Source organism: Toxorhynchites rutilus, chromosome 1 (assembly GCF_029784135.1).
Source record: "Toxorhynchites rutilus septentrionalis strain SRP chromosome 1, ASM2978413v1, whole genome shotgun sequence".
Classification (NCBI taxonomy): domain Eukaryota; kingdom Metazoa; phylum Arthropoda; class Insecta; order Diptera; family Culicidae; genus Toxorhynchites; species Toxorhynchites rutilus.
In genome coordinates, this window is record NC_073744.1 from 32,585,474 (window position 1) to 32,610,068 (window position 24,595).

Consider the following 24,595-nt stretch of genomic DNA (forward strand, 5'->3'; position numbering starts at 1 on the left):
TGAGTTGATTTTTATCAGCGCGCGTTCAAAGAAAACTCGTATTCTCTCTTGGTGCGAAAAGCACAAAACTCATAAGCACGACAGCGCAAAATGTACCCGGCACAGAACTCATATACTAAATATTTCTTTTCACTTGTGTGATGCGCGTCTCATTCTATACACACACACACACACATCAAATTCTAGCGCCCGCTTTGCCTTCGTTCGTTCTAAGCAAAGCATAAAAACAACAGCGCGCCCTCATTTGAACCGTATATGCTTGTGTGAAGAAAAATATCTCAACAGAGAGAGCAATGCAGATTCAAGCGCGCAGTATAGCAATACGGCGTAAGCAAGGCGCAAAATTCAGCGTAAAACTCAGCGCAAATCTCTGCGCAAGAACGGCGCTGACAATCAAACGTGTCATCAGTGTTTCGGAGCGTGCTCATTCGCCAGGGCGCATGTGTACACAAGAAGTGGGAGCTCAACTGGGTACAAAATTCTTGTTACACACCAGCACCGGGTTGCATTCTGAAGACTGACTAAAAGTATCGAAGGTGTGTTATTCACATGTACAGTAAATGAACAAGTTCTAAGTTTCACGCAACGAAAACAAGCAACACAAAAACAAAACCAAACACTGATGACTAGAAGCGACCTATAATCATTTGCACTCTTCTCTTTTTTCGCCTGCTTTGCCGTGGCTCGGATGGTTGTGTTATTTACAATGCCAGATGCACTTCAAGTGAAATATTCGCTAGAGTTCACTGCTCGAGGGAAAGCATAAAACACAAAACGAGCAGAATAAGCGACATTTGTTGTATTGGGCACAGAAAGAATCTGAGAATTTTCCTCAGAGGAGATGCAATACTTATACGCTAACGACAGCTTACTTACTATGCAAGGGTGGAGTTTATTTCGCAAATATTCTCTTTACGCTATCCCCCTCCGTTGTTTCTATTCTAGTGGATGCATAAGTTGCCCGTTATTGACAGCTTTGTTTGGGAAAGCACACCAATGAACAGAACAAATGTATGGGGAAATGGGAATGCTTCCAATTTTCATCAGTTTGAACCATATACAGTATAGCATATTAGAATCTTAGAAAATTATTAACGTTAACTTTATTTCATAAATACGTGACCTTTTTTCTGATTTGGCACCCTTATTGTACGGCGTAGTCCTAGGTCAAAAAAAAGATTTTAAATTGTTGATATACCAATGAAAATGATTGCAAAATGTTCTTGGAATGCTCATAATATATTGTTCTGAACCTTCTTCGTCCATTCCTGGAAGAACATTATAAGGAGAGATCAAATTGATGAAATTATAATTAGAAACCATCATTAGAAATAATTAGAAAGATTTTGTCATTGTTTGGAGTAAACCTTTTAAATTATTGGTGAGGATGTTTATTTAATACAAGTTACTGGGAGGTCCTACAAGGAAAGTACCGTCAAAAGATGATCGTGTATGGTTGCAGAATAGTGATAATGCAGAATGAAGTGATTCTGGCTAGTATTGTGATTACTGATAATGTTAACGCTAATGATCGTGTAAAGGCCGCTTTAAAATGTAACATATTTGCTGCTCTTAATAACCATTACTCGGGTTCCAAAACGGTCCCAAGGAAAATGAGAAACAAATTATTTTCTACAAGCCATGCCATTATAAGACTGTAAGTTAATGCTATGTTCCAATAATTTTGATCCCATTTTGTTGTTTGAATTCAAGGAAGAAAAATAGTTTCTAAAGCTTCGAAGTATTTAACAAAACAATAAGGAAATCATCAAATAAAACACAAACTTTATGTTTCAAACAACCAGCCTTTATTCACATATTACACATCCTTCCTCGCCTTCAATTATATTATTTATATTTCTATTTAATATTCTTGTGTACATAGTTTCAATTGGGACTGACTTAATTATACCAAGACAATATTTGTCAGTTTTAGAATCTTCCGCTCTATAATTCCAGCTCTCCCGCAAAAACTGTTCTGGACAAACAACAACAATAGTCTAATTCTTCGCTGCTCGGTGAGTAAGATCATGATTTCTGCTTCAATATCCATTTTGGAACATTAAACACGTTTATATTGCTGAAAACATGTGATGTAAATATGCTTGCGATCTTCCCTAACCTACACTGCTGCCTATGCACAGCACAGCAAATATACATTTCACGATGGCAGATGGCGCCATCAAGCATAACAATTTAGCAGCATTTTTTCCCACTGTTAGCTTGATCAAGCTTCACCCTAGCCGTTGAATCGTTGCTGAATAAATTGAAGCTTTCACAGCTTCCCCAAAAATGCTTTACGCGGAACCGATTCGGACGCAAGCTTGCACTCCTAAACTGAAATATGGCCGTAGCATTGTTTCCCAAACGTATATGGCACTTTTTCTGTTCTTTCTGGTTTAGTTTCACGGTTAGAAATGGATTTTAAAATCAATTTCGGAAGGTTCTAGAGGTATTTCCTATTTCTTCAGAGCATAATTGTGTTTACCGGTATAAGTTTGATTGTATATATTTGTAGGTGTTATGGCTTTTTATCGGAAAAACTGATATGATTAGATTTACGGTTTCCTAAGCCAGTTTGTAATAGTTTATCCGACTTACTTAATTGATACAATTTTGGTTTTATTTTGGACTAAACTAAACAAATTAAACTTTGTTTCGGATTGTTTCGTAATTTGACCTGACTCTCTTATGTTTAACAATTGAACTTACTTCATTCTTTTGGTACATTTCAAAAACAGAACCAATCTAGACATGCACGAAACAGACGTGGCGACACAACCACAAATTTTGTGTTACTACTTAAGCCGCTGATACGTTTATCGAATTAGTAAAAAATAAAATCCTTGAAACACCTACATTTTGATCCATATAGACATCTGCTTAAGTGTGAGTAATTGCTTCTGACAGGCTATAAACTTACGAACGTAACACATTATGTACAAATAGAAGAGGAAAAAAACTATACGAATAACAATCATTTGCTAAAATCTTAAAGTACTTTTTTACAACTAAAGCGGTATTCCCCTGTGTACAGAACATCGAAAAGCCACGCTTTTTTATCACCTACACTTGTGCCAGTCTCTTTCCCGTTTAGTTCTTTCCCCCCAGAAGTGCCTGGATCTCCGCATTCGTCTTGCCCTTCGTTTCGGGCACTTTGAAGAATACATACACAGTACACAGCATCATCCAGAAGCCGAAGAACCAGAAGGTCCAGTCTGAGCCAAGATAGAGCTGCATCGTGGCGAATGTTTTCGTTACCAGAAACACAAGCGACCAGTTGAACATGACGGTTAGGGCGGAGGCCAACCCCTTGATATCCGGAGCGCACAGTTCACCCATCATCATCCAGGGAATCGGACCGAAACCAAGCGAGAAACTGACGATGAATAACACCACAGAGGCCAGCGGGAGCCACCCAATGCCGGACACATCCACCTTGTCGTTCTGCAGCTTGAAGTACACTCCGAGAACGATCAAACACGAGCCCATTATGAAGCTGCTCTGCAGCAACAGTATCCTACGACCGGCCTTATCGATCAGCACCGACGACACAAAGGTCATCAACACCTGGACGACACCCACGACGATACCGCAAATCGCCGGATCCATAGTGCTTCCAGCCGACTGGAAAATTGGCACGGTGTAGAAAATGACAGCGTTTATGCCGGAAAACTGCTGGAAGAACATTAGCAGCAGTGCGATGAAGAATGCATTCCTATTGGTGGTCTTGGTGAACAGATCGGATAGCTTAGCATCTCCCTTTACCGAATCCAGATCGGTCTGGATGACCTCCACTGCGTTCTGAGTGTTGCAGTTGGGACCCCAGAACCACTTGAGTGCGGCAGCAGCCTCACTTCGACGACCCTTAAAGAACAAAGAAAAAACGTGTCAATCAATCCCGAACAATACAAATCCGTACTCTTCCGCTTACTTGTTTCACCAGATAGGTAGGACTCTCTGGCACAATGAGCATGGCCACAATCAACAGTGCCGGGAAGACTGCGCACATTATGCTGAGTAATATCCAGGACACATACGGACCGACGGCGTACACGAAGAGGATTCCTACGGTGAGGAAAAGCTGGAAGAACGCTCCCAGCGCCCCACGAATGGACGTTTCAGCGATTTCCGATATGAACATAGGCGCAACGACGCAGGAAGCTCCGGTCGCAATTCCGATTACAAACCGCCCGGCGTACAACATCCCAGCTCCGTTGGCGAAAACTATCAGCACCCAGCTGGCGAGATAAGGCAGCGCCAGTGCCATGGTGGTATACTTACGTCCTATTTTCTCCGCCAGGAAGCCAGCGGGCAGTGCACCGACGAAGGCACCCACGGCCAGGAAAGCACCAACCCACGATCCTGTGGAAGAAGCCGCAACAGTTAGATAGTTGTTTGGTTCGTTCAAAATTGGTTAGATAAGCGTGATGGTAAATTTACCCACGGGCTCGATTGTACCCCCATAAATAGGGGCGATAAAGCAATCATAACGGTAGCAATTGCCACGTTTTGCCACTTGAAGTAAGCTTATTCTCAATGAATGAGTTGTTCAAGTTCACAGCGATCCCCGTGTTTATGGGACTTGTTCGAGAGGTTGGGAAATTACACTTGTAATTCTTCCAATGTTTTTAATTGGGGATTGATAAGGAAGCAGCGCGTATAATTCCGTTTATGATGTTTTGAAGTGTTCCCCCGCAAACATATCAAATAAAACTGAACAATTACAAAACATCAAGCACCACAGAAGAATTATTCAAAAAAAATATTCATTCTATCCATTCTACTTCTCTGTCTGATCTCCTTTTCATTTCATATGTCAAATGCAAATATGAAATTGAATTCATTTGCATTCCAGAACCTCATACGAAATCCACCCCTTTGCTCTTTATCAAGAATGCTGGCCCACTGACGGTGATAATAAATAATGTTCGGTATGCGAATGTGTCTCTCCGTCTTCAGAATGATATTCTGATTATATAATCCACTAACGAAACCGGTTGAGCGGACCGACGGCGCATTTCCTAGTTTGCGTATTTTTCTCCGTTGTGTCTCGCTTTTATTTTTTCTAATTTTAGTAGGATGTTTGTTTTTGCTTCCTTTCCTTTTGTGTGACCCGTTGATGGAGATGCGTTGCGTTCATGTTCATTGATATTCATCGAGCACAGAATGACCGACCCACTCGACGGTAACATCAACTCGCCGGATCAGGTCCCCTGTGAGGGGATTTGTGCGTTTCATTTGATTCCGCGAAAATCCGGTCCTGTGAGGTTGTTTCGATTACATATTCAAGAAACGTTTAAAAATTATTTTCTACTCTTTTAATGTTTGCGATAATGAACCATTTCAAGAAGTTTTCGATGAATCAAGCCTATATGGACCGTTTCAGATCATTCCAATTCGTAATGAACGAACGGAAGATTGTTTCTTATTGTTTTCTTCGGAGATCTCATAAGACACTGAGCATTTTTCTCATCCAGCTTCGCATATAAACGATATTTTTGACAGTTGATATGGCAAGATGATCCGTGGATTCTTTCAAATTTGAACAAAATTGCATGAAACGTCGAGATCGACTGTCATCTCGAAAAAAAAAAGATTTTGTCAAAAATCGACACTCTGGGACTAAGTTTTTTTCGGAATAGGAAGCAAAACGTATGATTTTTATGTGCATATAAAATAGTTACCTCGATTTTTCATTCGGAACTTGCTGTGAAATGTTGATTTGCGCGATAATGTACCCTATGCCAAATATTAGCTGACTCTTCACTAGTGTCGCAGACGTAAATTTGAATTTTTTGAAACCCAAAAAATCATCGGGAATGCGGCTTTTAACAAACAACTTTGATGCCAAATGTTTAAAAAAAATCGATGCCGAACGTGACCATAGGAACAGCCGGTCGAATCAGGGATTTATACATAGTCGGGGTCGGAGTTTTTTGGACCTTAAGAGCTTGGGGAACCCATAGTAGACGCGACTTCTCTTGACAATGCATCTTCAAATGTCACGTCTGTGTTGTTGTCATATGTTATCAATGACCCAAGCCCAATCAGCCCAGTTTCATGTTTCATTCTAGTATACAAATCCGCTACCGTCACATGTGTTCTTCCGATTATGTCCAAGTCATCGACGAAGCAGATAAACTGACTAGACTTATTGACAATCGTGCCCCGTATGTTGTGATGTTGAGATGATAGGAATATGCATCGCCTTCTTGAAGTCCCTTGTGAGTCTCAAAGGCTTCCAGCAGATTGCCTGAGATCCGCACTCTGCACCGCACACCGTTCATCGTTGCCTTAATCAGTCTTGTCGAGGAAAGCCTTGTTCGTCCATGATTCTCCATAGCTGTCGTCGGTCGATTTCATCATATGCGGGATTGAAGTCGACGAAGATGTGGTGCGTAGGTACTACTGGTACTCGCGGCACTTTTTTCGCATCTGCCGCAGTGTAAAAATCTGGTCCGTCGTCGAGCAACCGGGCATCAAACCGGGAATACTAGATCCTGACTGGTCAACTGATGCACTCTACAAGTTTTCACGGACCTCCCTTGAAGAGATTCTTTGCGAGGTCAACCTTACCAGCTACTCTGTTGCTTTTTAGCTGATAAATGACCTCTAAGGTGACAGCGAAAATGGTCATGTCAAATTTCAAAAACCGACCATGTAACAGCTCGACTGAAAAGTTCATATGGTTGACGTTTAGATGGCGCCTCTTGCAAAAATCTACTTGACTATCACAAAGCACCAACTTTCAATGGATACGTGTCAAAATTTGACAGGAGTTAGTAGATTGTTCATGAGTTAAACCATTGAGAGTGAAGCGACTTGTGTTGTTGTGAAAAAAATGTAAAAATCACAAATCAATGAAAACGATAGCAAAATTGCATGAATTAGGCTTCGAATTACTTCCGCATCCACCGTATTCTCCAGATCTGGCTTCCAGCGACTATTTTCTGTTCGCAGATCTTCAGTAGAATACTCGCTGGCAAGAAATCCGATGATGAAGTGATTATCGAAACTGAGTCCTATTTTGGAAAAACCGAAAGAGTACTATAAAAATGGTATCGAAAAGTTGCAAGATCGCTATAATCGCTGTATAATATTCGCCGCCAGAAGGCTAGAAGTCGCCTCTAGTTGTTGGTGGGGAGAGGTAAAAATCAGGATTCAATGAGGCAAGTGGATGTGATTAGGTGAACGCGAACTATCTACCACTCGACCTGATGATAACCTTTCTCGAAATCCAATCGTGATGGCGGCGAGTTAACTGCGGAAACCTGAGAAGGTAACCGAGAGGACTTCTCCAGAATCAATCAGCCCTGCAATATTTTCTTTTAATTGTCGCGACGGCGAAGAGGTATATTTGGGAAACCTGAGGAGGTAACCGAGAGAACTCATTTAAAATCAATAAAAACGACTTTATGTCCTGGTAATCATCGCGGGTACACTTTATAGAACTCCAATTGCGACGACGAAGAGCGTGCAGAATCACGGCATTTTGTTCATAAAATCTAACAAATTTATAACCTTTTTTAATTTAAACCTGTTTTTGTTTTTTTTTCTCACATAATTGAACTCGAGGAAAAAACTTAATTCAGAAAGCGCGTGAATTTTTCTCATCAAAAATGTCGAACAAAAAAAGGGTGTGTCACATCAAATTGCATCACGGAAAAAACGCTGTAGAAATTTAATTTTTAGGAATTATATCTTCAGCTTTCGCTTATAATCAGATAAGAGTGTATAGATCACGTTGGCCATGCTTCACTGTCAATTTTTCGTAAATTTGGAAAAATGTCGTCGAACGAAAAAGAGCGTCGTGAATTAATCCTGTGCACTCATTTCGAGAATCCGAAGTTGTCACATCGGGACATCGGTAAGATGCTGGGAATCGTCCAATCCACGGTCAGCAGAGTACTAAAACGATACTTCGAGAACCTAACCATCGACCGGAAGGTGAAGAACGGCAAAAATGGATGCTCCATCAGTGAAAAAGATCACAAGCGCTTAGTTAAGCAGTTTGGACGTGATCCGAGAAGTTCGGTCCGGGATGTCGCCAATAAGCTGAATTTGTCAAGTTCATTCGTCCAGCGGACCAAGCAGCGGGAGGGCCTGCGTACATACAAGGTTCAGAAGGCTCCTAACCGCGACGGAAGGCAAAACATGGTGGGGAAGACGCGAGCCCGGAAGCTGTACACCGAAATGCTGACGAAGCCGCATTGCCTGGTAATGGACGACGAAATCTACGTCAAAGCGGACTTTCGTCAGCTGCCGGGCATGTTGTTCTTCTCCGCAGAGGACAAATTCAGCGTTCCGGAGGAGATTCGCAAGCAGAAACTATCCAAGTTTGCCAAAAAGTACATGGTGTGACAAGCGATCTGCTCTTGCGGAAAGCGGAGCGCCCCCTTCGTGATGACCGGCACGGTAAACGGGCAGGTTTACCTTAAGGAGTGCCTACAGAAGCGCTTACTACCACTATTGAAGCAGTACGAGGGCCCGACCATCTTCTGGCCGGATCTCGCTTCGTGCCACTATTCAAAGGACGTGTTGGAGTGGTACGAAGCCAACGGGGTCACCTTCGTGCCAAAGGAAATGAACCCGCCCAACGCGCCGGAGCTTCGCCCAATAGAGAAATATTGGGCGATTATGAAGCAGGCCCTCCGAAAGAACCCAAAAGTTGTCAAATCGGAGGCGGACTTCAAGAGAAAATGGATTTCTGCTCAAAAAAAACTACAACCTGACGTTGTACAGAACCTTATGGACGGGGTAAAGAGGAAGGTGCGAGCATACGGGCTTGGGCTCGAAGTATGAATAAAAAGAAAATGCCAAAAGTTGTTTAATAGTTTTTATTTTACTGTCTAAAATTTTCAAAAGGATCGGTCTACTGGGCGAATTTCTACAGCGTTTTTTCCGTGATGCAATTTGATGTGACACACCCTTTAGATGCTCCTACTGGAAATTAATCAACATAATGTTACATTAACGGTTCAAGTTTATCAATCGCTACTGATGATATCTCGTATTATATGGAAGTGCGAATTGAGGATATAGAGGAACATGTACGGAACATCGACATTTTATTGATAAAACTTGCGAAAAGTTTTACTCGAATTTAAACAAAAACATATCGGATTACATGGTGTTATGTGTCAAAAAGAGATTAAATTGGAATACTAAGGAGTTGTGAAGTGTACCAATATGATCGGAAGCTCAATGATGCATTGGGTCCTCATGGTAACGTTCAGGTAATTTATTCATTTCTTTAAGATTTGTCTGTGTTGTCCTTTGAAGAATGTTAATACTTTTTCGTTTCAACAGGTCTGCTACTTTTTGGAGATTGGATACAACGGTGTCATGCGTCCATCAATTTTTCAATGACGAAGCTAGTGTTTATGGAGGCTATCAACAAGGCATACGACGACGGATTTCAAGTCAGTCGTATCAAACTGCCGTAGAGAAACGTTGGTGAGTCATATTTTTCATTGTGAATATATGGATATGAAATTCATTTTTCATTAATTTATGAAAAAAATAATAAAGCCATACAAATTTAGGTAATTTTGCACGCTTTTTACTCATACTAACGCGAGGATCCTTATAACATACCTGGTCACTGTCACTTTCCGGCTTAAAACGCGGTACGACAAGGCCACCTTGTTCTCGGTCTTCCAATTTCTGTTGCACTTCACGGAATCAAACGCTGTTATACTATCACTTGATCCTAAAAAAATACTTTTGATTAGAGACCATGCTTCATAATACAACCAGTTTCGTCAATTCGATTCCAATCAACATCATGTGAACATCACGTGTGTGGATGGTCCCAAATTCAAACTCAATTAAAGGGTGTGTCACATCAAATTGCATCACGGAAAAAACGCTGTAGAAAATTAATTTTTAGGAATTATATCTTCAGCTTTCGCTTATAATCAGATAAGAGTGTATAGATCACGTTGGCCATGCTTCACTGTCAATTTTTCGTAAATTTGGAAAAATGTCGCCGAACGAAAAAGAGCGTCGTGAATTAATCCTGTGCACTCATTTCGAGAATCCGGAGTTGTCACATCGGGACATCGGTAAGATGCTGGGAATCGTCCAATCCACGGTCAGCAGAGTACTAAAACGATACATCGAGAACCTAACCATCGACCGGAAGGTGAAGAACGGCAAAAATGGATGCTCCGTCAGTGAAAAAGATCACAAGCGCGTAGTTAAGCAGTTTAGACGTGATCCGAGAAGTTCGGTCCGGGATGTCGCCAATAAGCTGAATTTGTCATTCGTCCAGCGGACCAAGAAGCGCGAGGGCCTGCGTACATACAAGGTTCAGAAGGCTCCTAACCGCGACGAAAGGCAAAACATGGTGGGGAAGACGCGAGCCCGGAAGCTGTACACCGAAATGCTGACGAAGCCGCATTTGCAGGGACCCTCTCCCACAAATAGAACATCTCAGATAATTTCAATATGAATAAGTATTTGCAATAAGAAAGATTCCTACTGAAGATAGGGGAGAATCCAACCAAGGATTTTCCAACAGGAACGATGGAATTTTCCATACTGTGCAAGTTGAAAATTCCCTACACATAGCAGGTAGCCAGTAAGTTAGTTCTAACGTTTTTAAAGTTCTGTACATCCTCACAGAGGGATCGAGGATTAGAGAGAAAAAATAAATGAGTTGATAGTTGAACATCGAGAAGAACAGTTGTTTCTCTCGATAGAACAAAAAAGAAAAGTGCCCCAGACCGCTCGGGCGTTACATTTGGTGACAGCGGTGGGATGCTGTCCAAGTGGGGACAGCAGCCCACCCATTAAGTGATTATTTGGATGCTAGCGCGAGTGCGTTATCGACAACCAATTTCAGTGTGCGCGGCGCATTTTATTCTTCGAATCAAGAAGGATCTTTTGTTTTTGTGACGGAACAATTTCAATCGAAAGTGTGAGAAGAAAATTCGAATCGAGAATCGAATCAAAAATATAATCAATGAAAAAAAAGTATCAGAAACATTGTGGAACAAAAGTTAAAAAATTAAGTAGTGATCGTAATCGACAGCAGATCAAGTGACATTGGATCTTCCAAAGTTTATGGAAGCAAAACCAGAAAACCAAAATCTGAATCGAAGTGGTTATCCCACCAAGTGAAAGAACGTTTGAATAGAAGCTATCAAAACAGATTGGATTAAACGAAACGGTACAAAAATATTACAACAGTGCCTAATCTCAACAGCCAGAATGAAGACGAAACATGTGACGGAAGGCAATGCTGTGGAAGAGACGGTTCCTCTCAACGCAAAACTGTTGATCAAGTGCAATAACTTAAAATGGAAGCAGTTGATGGCAGTGATGTATTCAAAAAAGGGAAACACCGTAATATCGGGATACGTCAGTGGCGGTGACTAAAGACCGGCAGGATTGGCTGCGTTATCATGATGCCAGTATTATGAGAAGGGGAACTTCTAGCAGGATTCTGGTTGGAGGAAAACGTTAATAAAGCTAAGTGGCACCTAATTAAGATAGTTAAACAATTTTATAAAAAAAAATATATAAAAAATTATAAAAGTATACTATAAAAAAATACGAGAAATCGCTGATGCATTTGAAACGATGCATTCAGCAGATGCGAGGAAAAAAAACTAGGGTTATTCAACTCTGTAAGAACTGTTTATTCTGTTTTGAAAACACAATCATATCTCCCATACTTCAATTGTATGAACAGGGAAAGATGGGGAAATGTACTTATCGATAATTTAAACAGGTTTGGTTTCAAATTTCACAAACACACTTTAAAGTGGGATTTTTAGAAAAAGTGATAGATTCAGCCATATATATATCTACAGCCAATTTAACAAGAATGTGTCCATCAATCGCAGTCATAGCTTTTGAATGGATCGAAGGGCTGGAAAACCGGGAATTCTTTCCTGTAAGGGCATGCATGTATTGAACTTACTTGAAAGTTCAGAAGTAACTGAAAATGTGGGATACAATTACATGATCAAATATATAAATGAGATAAAAATATATAAATGCGAAGAAAATTAATAAATGCGAGAAAAATTAATGGAAGAGCACACACTCTTCTAATATATAAAAGAATAAATGAAAGAATAAACAAGGGGATATTAATAATTATGCGGATATGCGAGGAAATATGTTCAATGTAGCTTGAAGGCTCTACAATGTTTATCGATAAGACTGTTTGGGAAATTTTATGGAGATATGATAATTTTATTTTTCATTTGGAATTGCGGAATTTCAGAATTGAGGGAGTTGAGATAAATAAATACAGATATTATAGCAAATGAAGAACACACAAAAATTGAAATAATATACAATCAGTTATATATAAAAATAACCTCACAGACCAATTTTAGAGGAAACTCTTCTAGTTTCCCCTAAAACTCATTGAGTAGGGGGAGATGCAGTGACCCTCTCCCACGAATAGAACATCTCAGATAATTTCAATATGAATAAGTATTTACAATAAGAAAGATTCCTACTGAAGATAGGGGAGAATCCAACCAAGGATTTTCCAACAGGAACGATTGAATTTTCCATACTGTGCAAGTTGAAAATTCCCTACACATAGCAGGTAGCCAGTAAGTTAGTTCTAACGTTTTTAGAGTTCTGTACATCCTCACGGAGGGATCGAGGATTAGAGAGAAAAAATAAATGAGTTGATAGTTGAACATCGAGAAGAACAGTTGTTTCTCTCGATAGAACAAAAAAGAAAAGTGCCAAAACCGCTCGGGCGTTACACATTGCCTGGTAATGGACGACGAAACCTACGTCAAAGCGGACTTTCGTCAGCTGCCGGGCCTGTTGTTTTTCTCCGCAGAGGACAAATTCAGCGTTCCGGAGGAGATTCGCAAGCAGAAACTATCCAAGTTTGCCAAAAAGTACATGGTGTGGCAAGCGATCTGCTCTTGCGGAAAGCGGAGCGCCCCCTTCGTGATGACCGGCACGGTAAACGGGCAGGTTTACCTTAAGGAGTGCCTACAGAAGCGCTTACTACCACTATTGAAGCAGCACGAGGGCCCGACCATCTTCTGGCCGGATCTCGCTTCGTGCCACTATTCAAAGGACGTGTTGGAGTGGTACGAAGCCAACGGGGTCACCTTCGTGCCAAAGGAAATGAACCCGCCCAACGCGCCGGAGCTTCGCCCAATAGAGAAATATTGGGCGATTATGAAGCAGGCCCTCCGGAAGAACCCAAAAGTTGTCAAATCGGAGGCGGACTTCAAGAGAAAATGGATTTCTGTTCAAAAAAAACTACAACCTGACTTTGTACAGAATCTTATGGACGGGGTAAAGAGGAAGGTGCGAGCAAACGGGCTTGGGCTCGAAGTATGAATAAAAAGAAAATGCCAAAAGTTGTTTAATAGTTTTTATTTTACTGTCTAAAATTTTCAAAAGGATCGGTCTACTGGGCGAATTTCCACAGCGTTTTTTCCGTGATGCAATTTGATGTGACACACCCTTTAGTGACCCAGTATAACCTTGCCGCGGTTGAAAAACCAAATTTTGAACGGTATCCAGAACAAACTAGTTTCTCGATTATTCGATTCATTTATCGAAACGCGTTTCACGCCTTCCAATTGATGGCTTCTTCTGGAACCGCACCGACAATCAACTGGTTTCATATGGTTGACAAATCTCTACAGCAGGGTGGCGACTGAACATTAACCTAATTTATACCAATTAAACATCAGCCGCAAACGAAGTAATTACTTCAGCGCTACCCAGACAATGTTCCAGTTTGTGATGTGTTGTTTACAGGAATGCTTAGCGCCCCCAAAAATTGGATAGATTTATCCGATGTTCAATAGTGCACCCACCCACTAAAACTTCATCACACGGTGAAATGCGAAACCGTCGAGGTGACCGCTTAACGACAATGACGCATAAGCGCAAACGGTGTCAAACAGAAGGCTACTTAGCGAAGAGGAAGCAACATTTTAATGTAGACAAACACTTTATTTGAGAACTGCGCTGGAAATACACTGACATATGTTTGGTGGTTTCGAATAACAACATAGTATTACGCGGATATTCAATGAAGGTATGCTAATTTACCGACGGAAGATTGAGGGGGAAGCTAAATCTGCTATTTATCTCCGTTCGTTTGTCATAAATTAGGCCACAAAAATGAATGACACAGGCAAAATACAGTCCGCACAATGCTCGATGGATGGCATAATGTCATACTAAAACGTCAAAGATAACATTGTGAGAGACCACAATTATTGTTTGGTTTATCGAACCTTTGTTATGTGTTTAGTTATACAAAATCCGAAAACACATCCACTGTGGGAGATAGCAAGATTGTGCCTTTTTTTGCATGAAGCCAATTGAACGCAGGGTTTTCTTCGGAATGTTGCCGTAATCGAAAAACCGATTTACTACTCGTGCGACGACACCTGTTCAAATACTACCAAAGATTAATGTTTGTCACGTGGTTTGATTAACCTCGTGGCAGTGACTTATCGCTTGGGGCGATTTATAATTCGATACGGCCTTTGAACAACCGTCGGAACGTTTACAGATAAGTCCCAATCAGTGGTGGGGAATTGCTTCAGACGACCCGTTTCTTGTTCAAACTAGTACCGACATTTGGCAATAAAATTGCTACCACATACCTTGATCCTGGGTGAGATAAAATTCAGATCCTCCCGAGCTGCTGCTGCTATTGGAAGCGATGTCGTTGTCAGTACTGTTGCCCTGGGCTAGCTGAGGTAGTACTGGGGACGTCCAACCGAGCGCGGTACCGGCGCTGATAGCGGCAATTGAAACTGGAAATAATCAAAGTTTGATTAGACCACGCACATGTCGTGAAATGAGTAATACGGCTTACCTCCAACACCGGCTACAAACTGCATTAGCTTACTGTTGGATGCCTGCCCCTCCGGGGGGTCGTACAGCATGGGGTTTGTAACCCCTGGACCGTTGTTGCTCATCGTTTAAAGTATATCTGGAAGAGTGTTGAATTTGTATTACAGCGGCATTCTCCGGTCAAATGACAAATGTGCAATATCTGATGCAAACAAAATTTGTTTAATCTTCATGACTCATTCCAATAACATGGCAAACATAATCGCTCAAAGTGTTGTACAAGCAGAACACCCGTTGACGTCCACGATGAACGTCATACTTTTGTGAATTACAAAATCAATCGTTCAGTACCCAACATTCACCGTCATGTCTGCTCGAGAACGGTTAATCACGCCAACGCGACTTTTTTCATAACGGTACCGAAAGTTGTTACCCGTGCCGGGTAGACAAGGAAATTATTTAAATTTCTTGGCAGCGCAGCGTTGAATGTTGCAACCTTTGTCACTAGGTTTCGGCGCTGTGCGAGAGTTCGCTTTGTTGCGCGTGCTGATTATGCGCAAGGTGAAGTGCACGCACAACATTCGGCCATTGATCTCCTTAATGCAATCGCCTTTGTAGTTTTTTCATGGGAAGAAACTATTGTATTTGTTTGAATAGGACACATTCATTTTCAGAAACTACGGTCAATGTGGTACCTTTATTGCGAAGATATCTACCCCTTAGGTGAAAAGAAGAAATATGGGCGGATACAGTGAGAGAATAGTAAAATTTGGAACATGGGAAATGTTTATCCTTACTTAAACTTCCGGGTGAATGAACAAAAACGTGCAAATCGGAACAACAAATATCATCTGTCGAATATTTAGTATCTATTGGCGAAAACCCATAAATCAAAAACTTGAACAAGTAGTCCAACCAAAAAAACATCAAAAAACCAATCATAATAGTGCCAGAAAATTTAAGGCCTATGCCGGACGTATCATCAAGTTGTACTGAAATCTTTATGTTCTGACCGATTCCTCAATCCATCATACCCACTCATATATTATGGTTAAGAAAGTAGCTATCGAAATGTCATTGACAATTAGAAAATCTGCATGAGCCGACCATTGGGCCTTGAGAGAGGTCCTCAGTCATTCATTCGCTCTGGAATTGAACCTATCCCGAATAGAAATGGGCGAGTGCTCAAGAGCCGCTCATTTCAGCCGGTTCGTCAGAACGAGCGAACGATCCACAGTTCTTCACAAATGAACAACGGTTAAAAAAAGAGCCGCTTTTCAATAGAGTCTCGGCTCAAAAAAAACGGTTCAAAAAAGAGCCGCTTTTCGAAATAGTCTCAATTCAAAAAAGAGCCGCTCAAATGAGCCGGCTCGTTCCAATGAACGAGCGGCTCTGAGCCGTTCACTGAAATGAACCGTTTTGCCCACCTCTAATCCCGAAGGTACTGCTGAAATCGCTGAAGGTATTCTACATAGTGCAAACATTACTCGGCATCCAAAGTCGGATATACTTAGTATCAGCGCGATTGCCCATCAATTCCTTGATCATTCCCTGGGCTTGGCTCTCTGAGCACGTGGCGAATCGTGTCTTCCAAGCCCTGCCCTGCGAAAATAATCCAAGTATTTTCTTGGTGGCAGATACACAGGTCCATTACGCGAAATATTCCGTTCGTAGAACATTTCTCCCAATACATTTATACATTTGGTAATACATTTGGTGAACTTAAATTTGACACATTTATTTTGTGTGTGCATTCAAAAAACCTGAACACCGTCAATTTGTAGGTGTTTGCGTATAGAATGATTCATCTATTTTGGTTTTGACGTGTGCTTATTGGTTTTTAAAATGATATCCAATCAGTCTTCATGCAGTATCAGGTACAGGATTTTTACGAGGCGATGAGCAAGGGAAAGATGACAGACATCTTCAAAACCATGGTATTATCTATATTCCACCAAATACACTTGGTGGCGCAGGTCATTTGCAACTGTAACTGAAAAGTGATAACGTTGCCCGAAAATTCCAACTGTCCCAACCAGGGTTACCATATCTGCAGAATAATCTGTATTTACACAGATTTTTCAGTCTGTTTGGAACCAATAATCTGTAGATACAGATTACAGCTGATCCAATATTAGTTAGGCTTGATCAAAATAGTATTTTTTCCCAACTCAGCAATTTTATTCCTATAGCATTCGAATCAGTTTGAATGAGAGTCATTTTGGCATTCATGTGTACCATGTAATACTGCTTTCTCATGTTCAATCTAAGGCGAAAAAATACCAAAGGCTGCGTCATCAGCTATCTTCACAATAGATAGATATCACTGTTTATCTTGTTCCTACTAGAGCACAGTAAATGCGAATTTTTACGTGGATACCATCAACATCGTCAAATTCATAATAACTATGCCAACCAAAGCTAAGATTATGCTTCAAAACGTAACGTACGTATAACTCATCATCACAAGAGAACGGCTGATCAGATTTGAGTCGTCTATATATTGTTGTGTCTGTCTCCACTCAAATTAAAATGATAGAATGCTTATCAAATTCGAGTAAACATTGTCCGATTTTAGCCGAGATCCCTTCGTAGATCAATGTAACGGTGAGAACAAAATTTTTTTTTGAGAATTTAGAAGGAAAAAGGAAAAAATCGAAAAAACTGAGTAATTTGAAACTGCTCTCGAGCTTGGTAATCCGATACAGGTAATTGCAAATTATAGATTGATATGATTCTATTATAGAATTTTAGACTTTAAAATTCATTCGTGCCTAGAAGTAACACATGACAATTGAAAGATTCATCAATTAATTTTCTGGAATTCAAGCGTTCAAACGTGAACGTGAATGTTTAGAAGTATTCATATAAAAAAATCGACGATCACACAATTCGATGAATCATAGGCAACATGCGGTTACTCTCACCTCAGAAGGTCAGCTCGATTTCGAATACCTATTATATGATTACACATTCCACTTTATGTTGTTTGTAATTTAGAAATACGATTCAACGTATTGGAATGAATCGGACAAGAAATAGAGAACTGTAATCGGCATATCGGATGCTCTTCGCTTATTTGTTCAGTATGGTAACCAAAACAGCTGCACAAGGTTCCAGCAAAGGAATGGACAACCGTTTCAGTGCAGCAACATTAGATTTGGATTCAATCAGCTCTTCTCGGATGTTCCCTCCAGATTCAGTTGAACAAGTATAAATGTAAACTCCATGGAATGGGATTGAACGGTAGAATTTAACAGAAATGCTAGCGGTTAATTTTATACGTGGATATTTATGTCAGAACAGTACAAGTCCCATTTTGTCCTTATACTATCAGGTACAACATCCCATTTGCATGGTAATAACGAGGGCTCGGCAAAGTCATATTCAATTGAGGATAGTTATTTATTTTGGCATAACGTCTTTACAACATAGCCTGATTCACAATTTTTCTTCTGTATCGTTCGTTGCTTGGTTTTTTTAGTGGTGCGGCTTGCAAGGCTTGCGACCAACCCCACTATCTCGCAGGAGGACCATCGTGATACTGCTGCTTTACGTCCCGAGTACCACCAGGACTGGGCGAAGACGCTTATAGCGGCGTCAATTCGCTTAGAGGAGCTGTTTTCCGGGTTTTTGTGGCTTTTCTTGGGGACTGGCAATGCCCAATGCTCATCCCACCACACCCTAGACAGTTCCCCTTTACCAGTGCAAGCCAGAAAAACGATCTATGACGATAGAATTTCTGACCCGAACGGGAATCGAACTCGAAGCCCCCATCTTGGCAAGCGCAACGCTTACCACTAGGCCATGGGGACCACAACTGAGGATAGTCAGGGGACTATAAAAGATTCATCTTCGTATTCAATTTGAAATGAGTTTTGGCTTCTTCCACCAGTTTCTCCGTCAACATGACTCAACAGACACTTGAGCGTTTAGTTGGTGTCTCACTCTACGACTCGACTATCTCATTTCATTCTTCTCCGTCAAATGGAGTTAATTCCTTCCTTCCTTGTTTGTATTTGAGAGACTTTAAACTTTGCAGTTCATTCATCTCTAGGACTTCATTGCATTTTAAAGTGACTGTTCCGATGTCAATGTTCAATGATGTTTCTTCCGTTGTATTGTAGACTAGGCGTCGCTGATTAATGATCAGTTACACCCCAATAGGAAGTATCCCGTGTCCCAAATAAGAGAATGCAATGTAATACTAACTTCGAGCCAAACGCGAGTAATCTGTTACATATTACTAACATAGTTGTAAGGCGAAAATTGTCGAAATATTTATATCCCGGCCCCGTCAGGCTAACGCCATATGAGCTTTAAGGGGGTATTCTAGTGTAGAGATACGAATTTCGGACGTTTTTTGAGCTCCGTAAAAATCAAACAAAAATATCTTTACTATATATTATATCATTTGTTCATCTATATGTTAACAATAAAACAAAAATTGAACGGTGAAAAAACATTCATAACTAGAATAGTTAAGAGCTGATGAAGTGAGAGGGTTCAACAAAAAGTTGTGTCATGGCGTACACGATTCCAGCCCTTCTGGTTATCTGAAACAAAAAATTCGAACAGATTCTGAATCAGTAAAGATGCCGCTATCGCATGAACCTCGGACAAGTCAAAAACATTTTTTTTTACAAAATGCTAGCCGTTTGAAAAACAAAATACGGCTTAAAACGTTTTTTCTTACGTTTCCCGATTTTTTTAAAATAGTAAATTTTGAAAAATAACATTTTTAGAGGTTCATGCGATAAAGAGATGCCTGCAGATTGTACCCATATAAATTTTACATGAATCGGTTCAGTAGAACTTGAGATATCGTGTACGCCAGTTTGAAACAAACTAGTTTCGAGAAAAACGTGTTTGAAGTTCATTGTTATGGCTGTACCAGGTTAGATACCGCATCACTAAAATGGCTCTAAATCGGCAAATAATAGGATTTTCGATAAGTCCTCTCCAGGGTGTATTTTTGTATGCCTAAACAACAGATTTTGATTTTGAGATTTGATTTTTTTTTCAAATTTCTTAACTAGAATGCTCCCTTCGTAAAAATATATATATATATATATATATCTTGGAAAAAAAAATCAGTCATCCTCACTCTTACACGCTCGTCAATTCAAGTCATGTTGACGGTGAATAATGAAGTAGTCCTAGTTGAAGCGAAGTGACTGAGAGGAGAGTCGATTTTCGTTTTTTATTTTCGAAATTTTCGGGCCCTGGTAATAACCATAATTCTTGGAGAATACTTTTTCGCTCTCATTGGTATTGACGACCCAGTTATACCTAGAAGGTCAAAATGCTTTGGCATCATTGCCAAAGTTGATCGGGTTCGTTGGTCTTACAATTCGAAACCAAGCGACGCTAAGCATCGTTTTTCGTCTTTGCACAATTGCTCTAGTGGCAAAAGGAAGACTTTTCCCCACCACATCGTGACGAAAAATGGGAAAGGAATTCATTACACCAACCCAAACAAAAGAAAGTCATAGGGACTACTCGGTAATGACTCTACCAAGTGTATTTATATTTTTTTTCTATAACAAATACATGTTTACTGTTCTTGAATGGTTTGAGGTATTGTATTCAAAGTAATGGCAGCTTCTACTAAGCTGCTCCCATCTTTCAGGAAATTAATGGATTCCTGGACAACAAAATCTTTGTCGAGCCATTTTCTTGCATTTTCGCAAAAATAACTGCAAGTGCGTGTCCCATCGAGGAGAACAAATTATAATCAGAAAGATCCATGTGTGGTGAGTAAGCTGCATGTGGTAGTTGTTCTCAATCCAATAGCTCAACCGTTTATCTGTCTTACTCTGTGTGACGTTCACTATTACTTATCAACAGTTTCAACAGTTTTCAAAAGATCGAATTAGATACCTCGTTGATTCTAGAAAAAACGCAACATTGTCATTTTTTCGAAAGGATCTGGCGGTCGATATGGTCGGGATCAACATATATCTTTTGCGCTTGGAAATCTTGAAAATATCAACTTTTTATCCCGGTCACGATCTGAAGCAGAAAAGAGTTTATTTTGTGCAAGTAAAATTTCGCTAATGTTTTTTTCGATTTTCTTGTGGTCTGTCTATCAAATCATGGGATCCCAACGTTCAGGATCTTTTCATGGCTTTCAAACGCTGGGAAATGGTTAGTTAATCAACTTTTAATTGTTCTGAGAACCGTTGTTGGCATCAATTTCGTCCAATCAAGTTTTCAACTAGGCATCTTCAAACACTATCGGTGGTATTTATAGTTTCTCGTTTCTCAGATCCTAATTACAACTTTTAAAATTTTTGAACCCCTCATAACATTGTTATTAGGCGACAGCACGCACCAATATTCTATTTGATTCGGAAGCGAATTTTATACACGAATCCCCTATTTTCAGCACCAAACAAATAGTGGCTACGTGGAACATCTGATGTTTTGAATTGGGTCTTTTTTTTTTTTTATCCAAAATATATATTTTATTAAGGCTCATATGGCGTCAGCCTAACGGGGCCGGGAGTTCAATATTTTGACAATGTTTGCTTAGACTATGTTAGTAATATGTAACCGATTACTCGCGGTTGACTCGAGCTTAGTATTACAAGTGTTCTCATAATTGGTATGTCGCAGTCTTCGATGCTCTGTACGTGTGCCCGACACGGGATACTTCCTATTGGGATGCAGCTGACCATTAATCAGCAACGCCCCCCTAGTCTGTACCCCATATCTAGCGTGGTGCGTCTTTCTCGACTCGAGGAATCCAGGATAGAATGGCGGCGCAATCATCAGATCGTGTAGAGTTGTCATGAGCGGTACAACCTTTGGCTCTTGTTGAATGATCAGTGGACTGCACAACCTTTGGCCCGTGTGTCTGTAAAGAGTGTGTGTATGTATTGCCGCGACTAAGTAAAAGTTTATCGATCGGATAGGAGGGATATGAAACGGGGACACAACGAAGGAAACATCATTAAACGTTGACATCGGCGTTTCTGAATTTCTTGGGTCTTGGGTAAGAATTGGGTCTTGTTGATAGTCAAAAACATAACAAATGACAATGCTGCCTAATTCAGCTATTGGCCCCGAATACGACCAGAATACGAGCAAAGGCATGAGAAAGTGAATCTACAGCATGACAACGCTCGGTCTTACGTTGCCAAACACGTTAAAACCTACTTGGTAACAAGCAAAACACTAAGGCTCCCGCCATATTCTCCAGATATTGCACCGTCCGATTATTGCCTGTTCCTTTCTCTGGTGCATGGTCTGGCTGATCAGCAGTTCCGCTATGATAGATTTTTTGAATAATTTTTTTTTGAATGATTTGAATAAACTGGTATTTATATTAACTGGTACTTATATCATTTTATGTGAACGAAAGAAATACAATTGAATCAGACATCCATAGAACAATCAAAAGATGGTACCAAAAAACATCCCTGTTCACATTATAATTCATTTTGCATTTGTGTTTGGGTGTCTTTTCAATACAAAGACAATACATTATCTCATATACAGTAGCACACCATTCGTTGTCAACATCATTCTAGAGGAAAACAATTCCAAATCACCCGATTGGGTCAGAAAGCACTTTGCTTATATAGAAAATCAGTTATCATTATATTTAAGCTGAACTCGATTACAGTTCCACTGATATTGATCAACAAATCAACTCAGTGAGCTGCATATGACAATATCTGTTAAATGAGATGACCCATGGGAAAAACAGTCCTCGTGTTTACAAAACGTTCCATATTAGTCGTGGTGTCGAAATGTACGCGCCACTCTGTACACATCGATGCAACGTAGACAACACTCATTATTAGGCTCCAAGAAGCTTATCAATAACTATCAAACAGCTAATCATCGATCATGGGCGACATAAACTGATATGGCGATGCTTAACAACAATCGAACCAAGTGAATAAAAACAGATAGGTACACCCAACATAACCTGTTGAAATTCACGTGTTTCAGTAGCTATGATTGGCACCGTTTCAAGGAGCGAGAATTAAGTGACGTCATACTCTCCTGACCGGTATTCGAATTCGGAATCCAGAGCAAGGGAGACGTCGATGCCATGCTCGACCTGAGAGAACCAAAAAAAAAGGAAAACAAAACGTGACGTGAACGGTTCGAACGAACAAACCAACGACAATGGGTTCGGGTTGTTTTCCCTCGTTTACGTCAGCTTCGAAAACAGAGTGTCGGATTTTTACCCCACCCGACAGAGGTCATCCGGAGGACATCGCACAGCCCTTCGAGTGGAAAACTTGAAATTTCCCGTGCGCTACTGAGGCGAGTTGTGCACGTTCAGCGGCACACGTAGACGTTTTGATTACAGCGGTACGCTTTTCTGGTCTGCGGTTGATTAATTCTCGCATGCAATGTTTACACGATTTGTATCTGTGTTTTCAACAGCTTTTTTTGAAATGATTACACAATCACTCTTCCAGCCGAATATGCGATGAATGGTCGGCTGTCGGTTTCATGTTATGCTCTGGTGCAGCCACACAATAAAACCACTTTCAATTTCATCCAAACTTTCGGGCGCTTGTCTACAACGCGATGTCATGTGACAGACCCACTTATTTTCCCCTTTAAGGCATACATCGGGAAGAATGTAAGAAACCGGCGCCATTGTTGTAAGGAGACACAACCCGATACGGTGTTGAGTGTATTTAAATTTCTTTTTTTTTTTGCTGCCTTTCCGGCTTTTACCGCTGAGACAAAAAGCCGGTTTCGTTTGCAATTTAGCAGTCAGACGAGTGGGTAGCCGGTTGTCACCAAGCTTTTTTACCACATCGCAAAGCAATGTTGGTTAGTGGGTCTAGAGTAGCGTAGCAAAAAAAAATATGGAGGAGTGGAAGTATATTCTGATTTGTTGCGTCAGAAAGCGACGCATTGTGTAAACATTCCAGCTTACATATAGATGTCCCGATTCATTATCACTATCGCCTCCCGGTATGGCCGATAATGGTTCCCTTAGAATAAAAAAATCAAGCGAACGAACTGTTCGCCTGATAGTGGGAACGTAGTCAATACAAGAAGCAGCATGTGATGTGATAACACAGAATCTGGCTTGAACGAAGAGAAAAATGTCAACTTTCAGACGACCCCTGCTCGAAACAGACGGATTGGAACGATTCATCGCCGACGCCGCAATTGCGTAAAACGACTTGCACTGTCCTTGTAATTGAACATAACAATTGCAATTTTCATATCGACAGCGCATTGTCACTTTCCTTTGGCTCTTCAAGATTAATTGATTGAGGCGGACGCCCCTCCGGGAGCACGACAACTTTCATATCAATTAGGCCTACCGGCTTGCAACGGGAAATATCCCATCAGGCGCTGACCGACGCGTCATTCAATTGGCGGTGTGGCTAGCGATTTTATTAAAATGCTCATGAGTTTTCCATTCAACGTGACACCGCCGGGTCTGGTGACTGGATTATGAAAGTAGCAGCCTTAGTGGTTCATCTGTGTCCTTCGACAGAAACCCGATCTTTCTAATTCGATCCAGAATAAATATCTGTCATTTGTTCAATTCTTTCTACAGCCACTTTTTTTTCTTCACGATTGCCTTCAAGATTTCACTGACCCGATTGAAGAGATGGTGGGGACTCTGATGTCGCGAGGTTAGAACAATTGGCTTACATACAGAGATACAGGTTTGAGCATGATTTGTCGTTAAGATTGTTCACAGTGCTCAATGTTATTCGGATCAGCTCATGTCAAGAATGTTTTGCGATTTTTACAATGATTTAAAATATTTGGTTTAGAATAT

The 24,595-nt window shown here is 40.6% G+C and overlaps 1 protein-coding gene across 2 annotated transcripts in view; it reads right to left on the reverse strand.

The window, feature by feature from the left end:
• Positions 1–1,785: 1,785 nt before the first annotated feature.
• Positions 1,786–24,595, reverse strand: part of LOC129763397 (facilitated trehalose transporter Tret1) — a 36,050-nt gene continuing 13,240 nt past the window's right edge. For both annotated transcript variants that reach the window (XM_055762422.1, XM_055762421.1), the window contains exons 2-5: positions 14,840–14,956; positions 14,625–14,777; positions 3,935–4,365; positions 1,786–3,867 (exon numbers count right to left, since the gene is read on the reverse strand). In XM_055762422.1, coding sequence (XP_055618397.1) covers positions 3,094–3,867; positions 3,935–4,365; positions 14,625–14,777; positions 14,840–14,942 — 1,461 coding nt within the window. In that variant the 5' untranslated portion in view covers positions 14,943–14,956 and the 3' untranslated portion in view covers positions 1,786–3,093. The remainder of the gene's footprint in view (positions 3,868–3,934; positions 4,366–14,624; positions 14,778–14,839; positions 14,957–24,595) is intronic.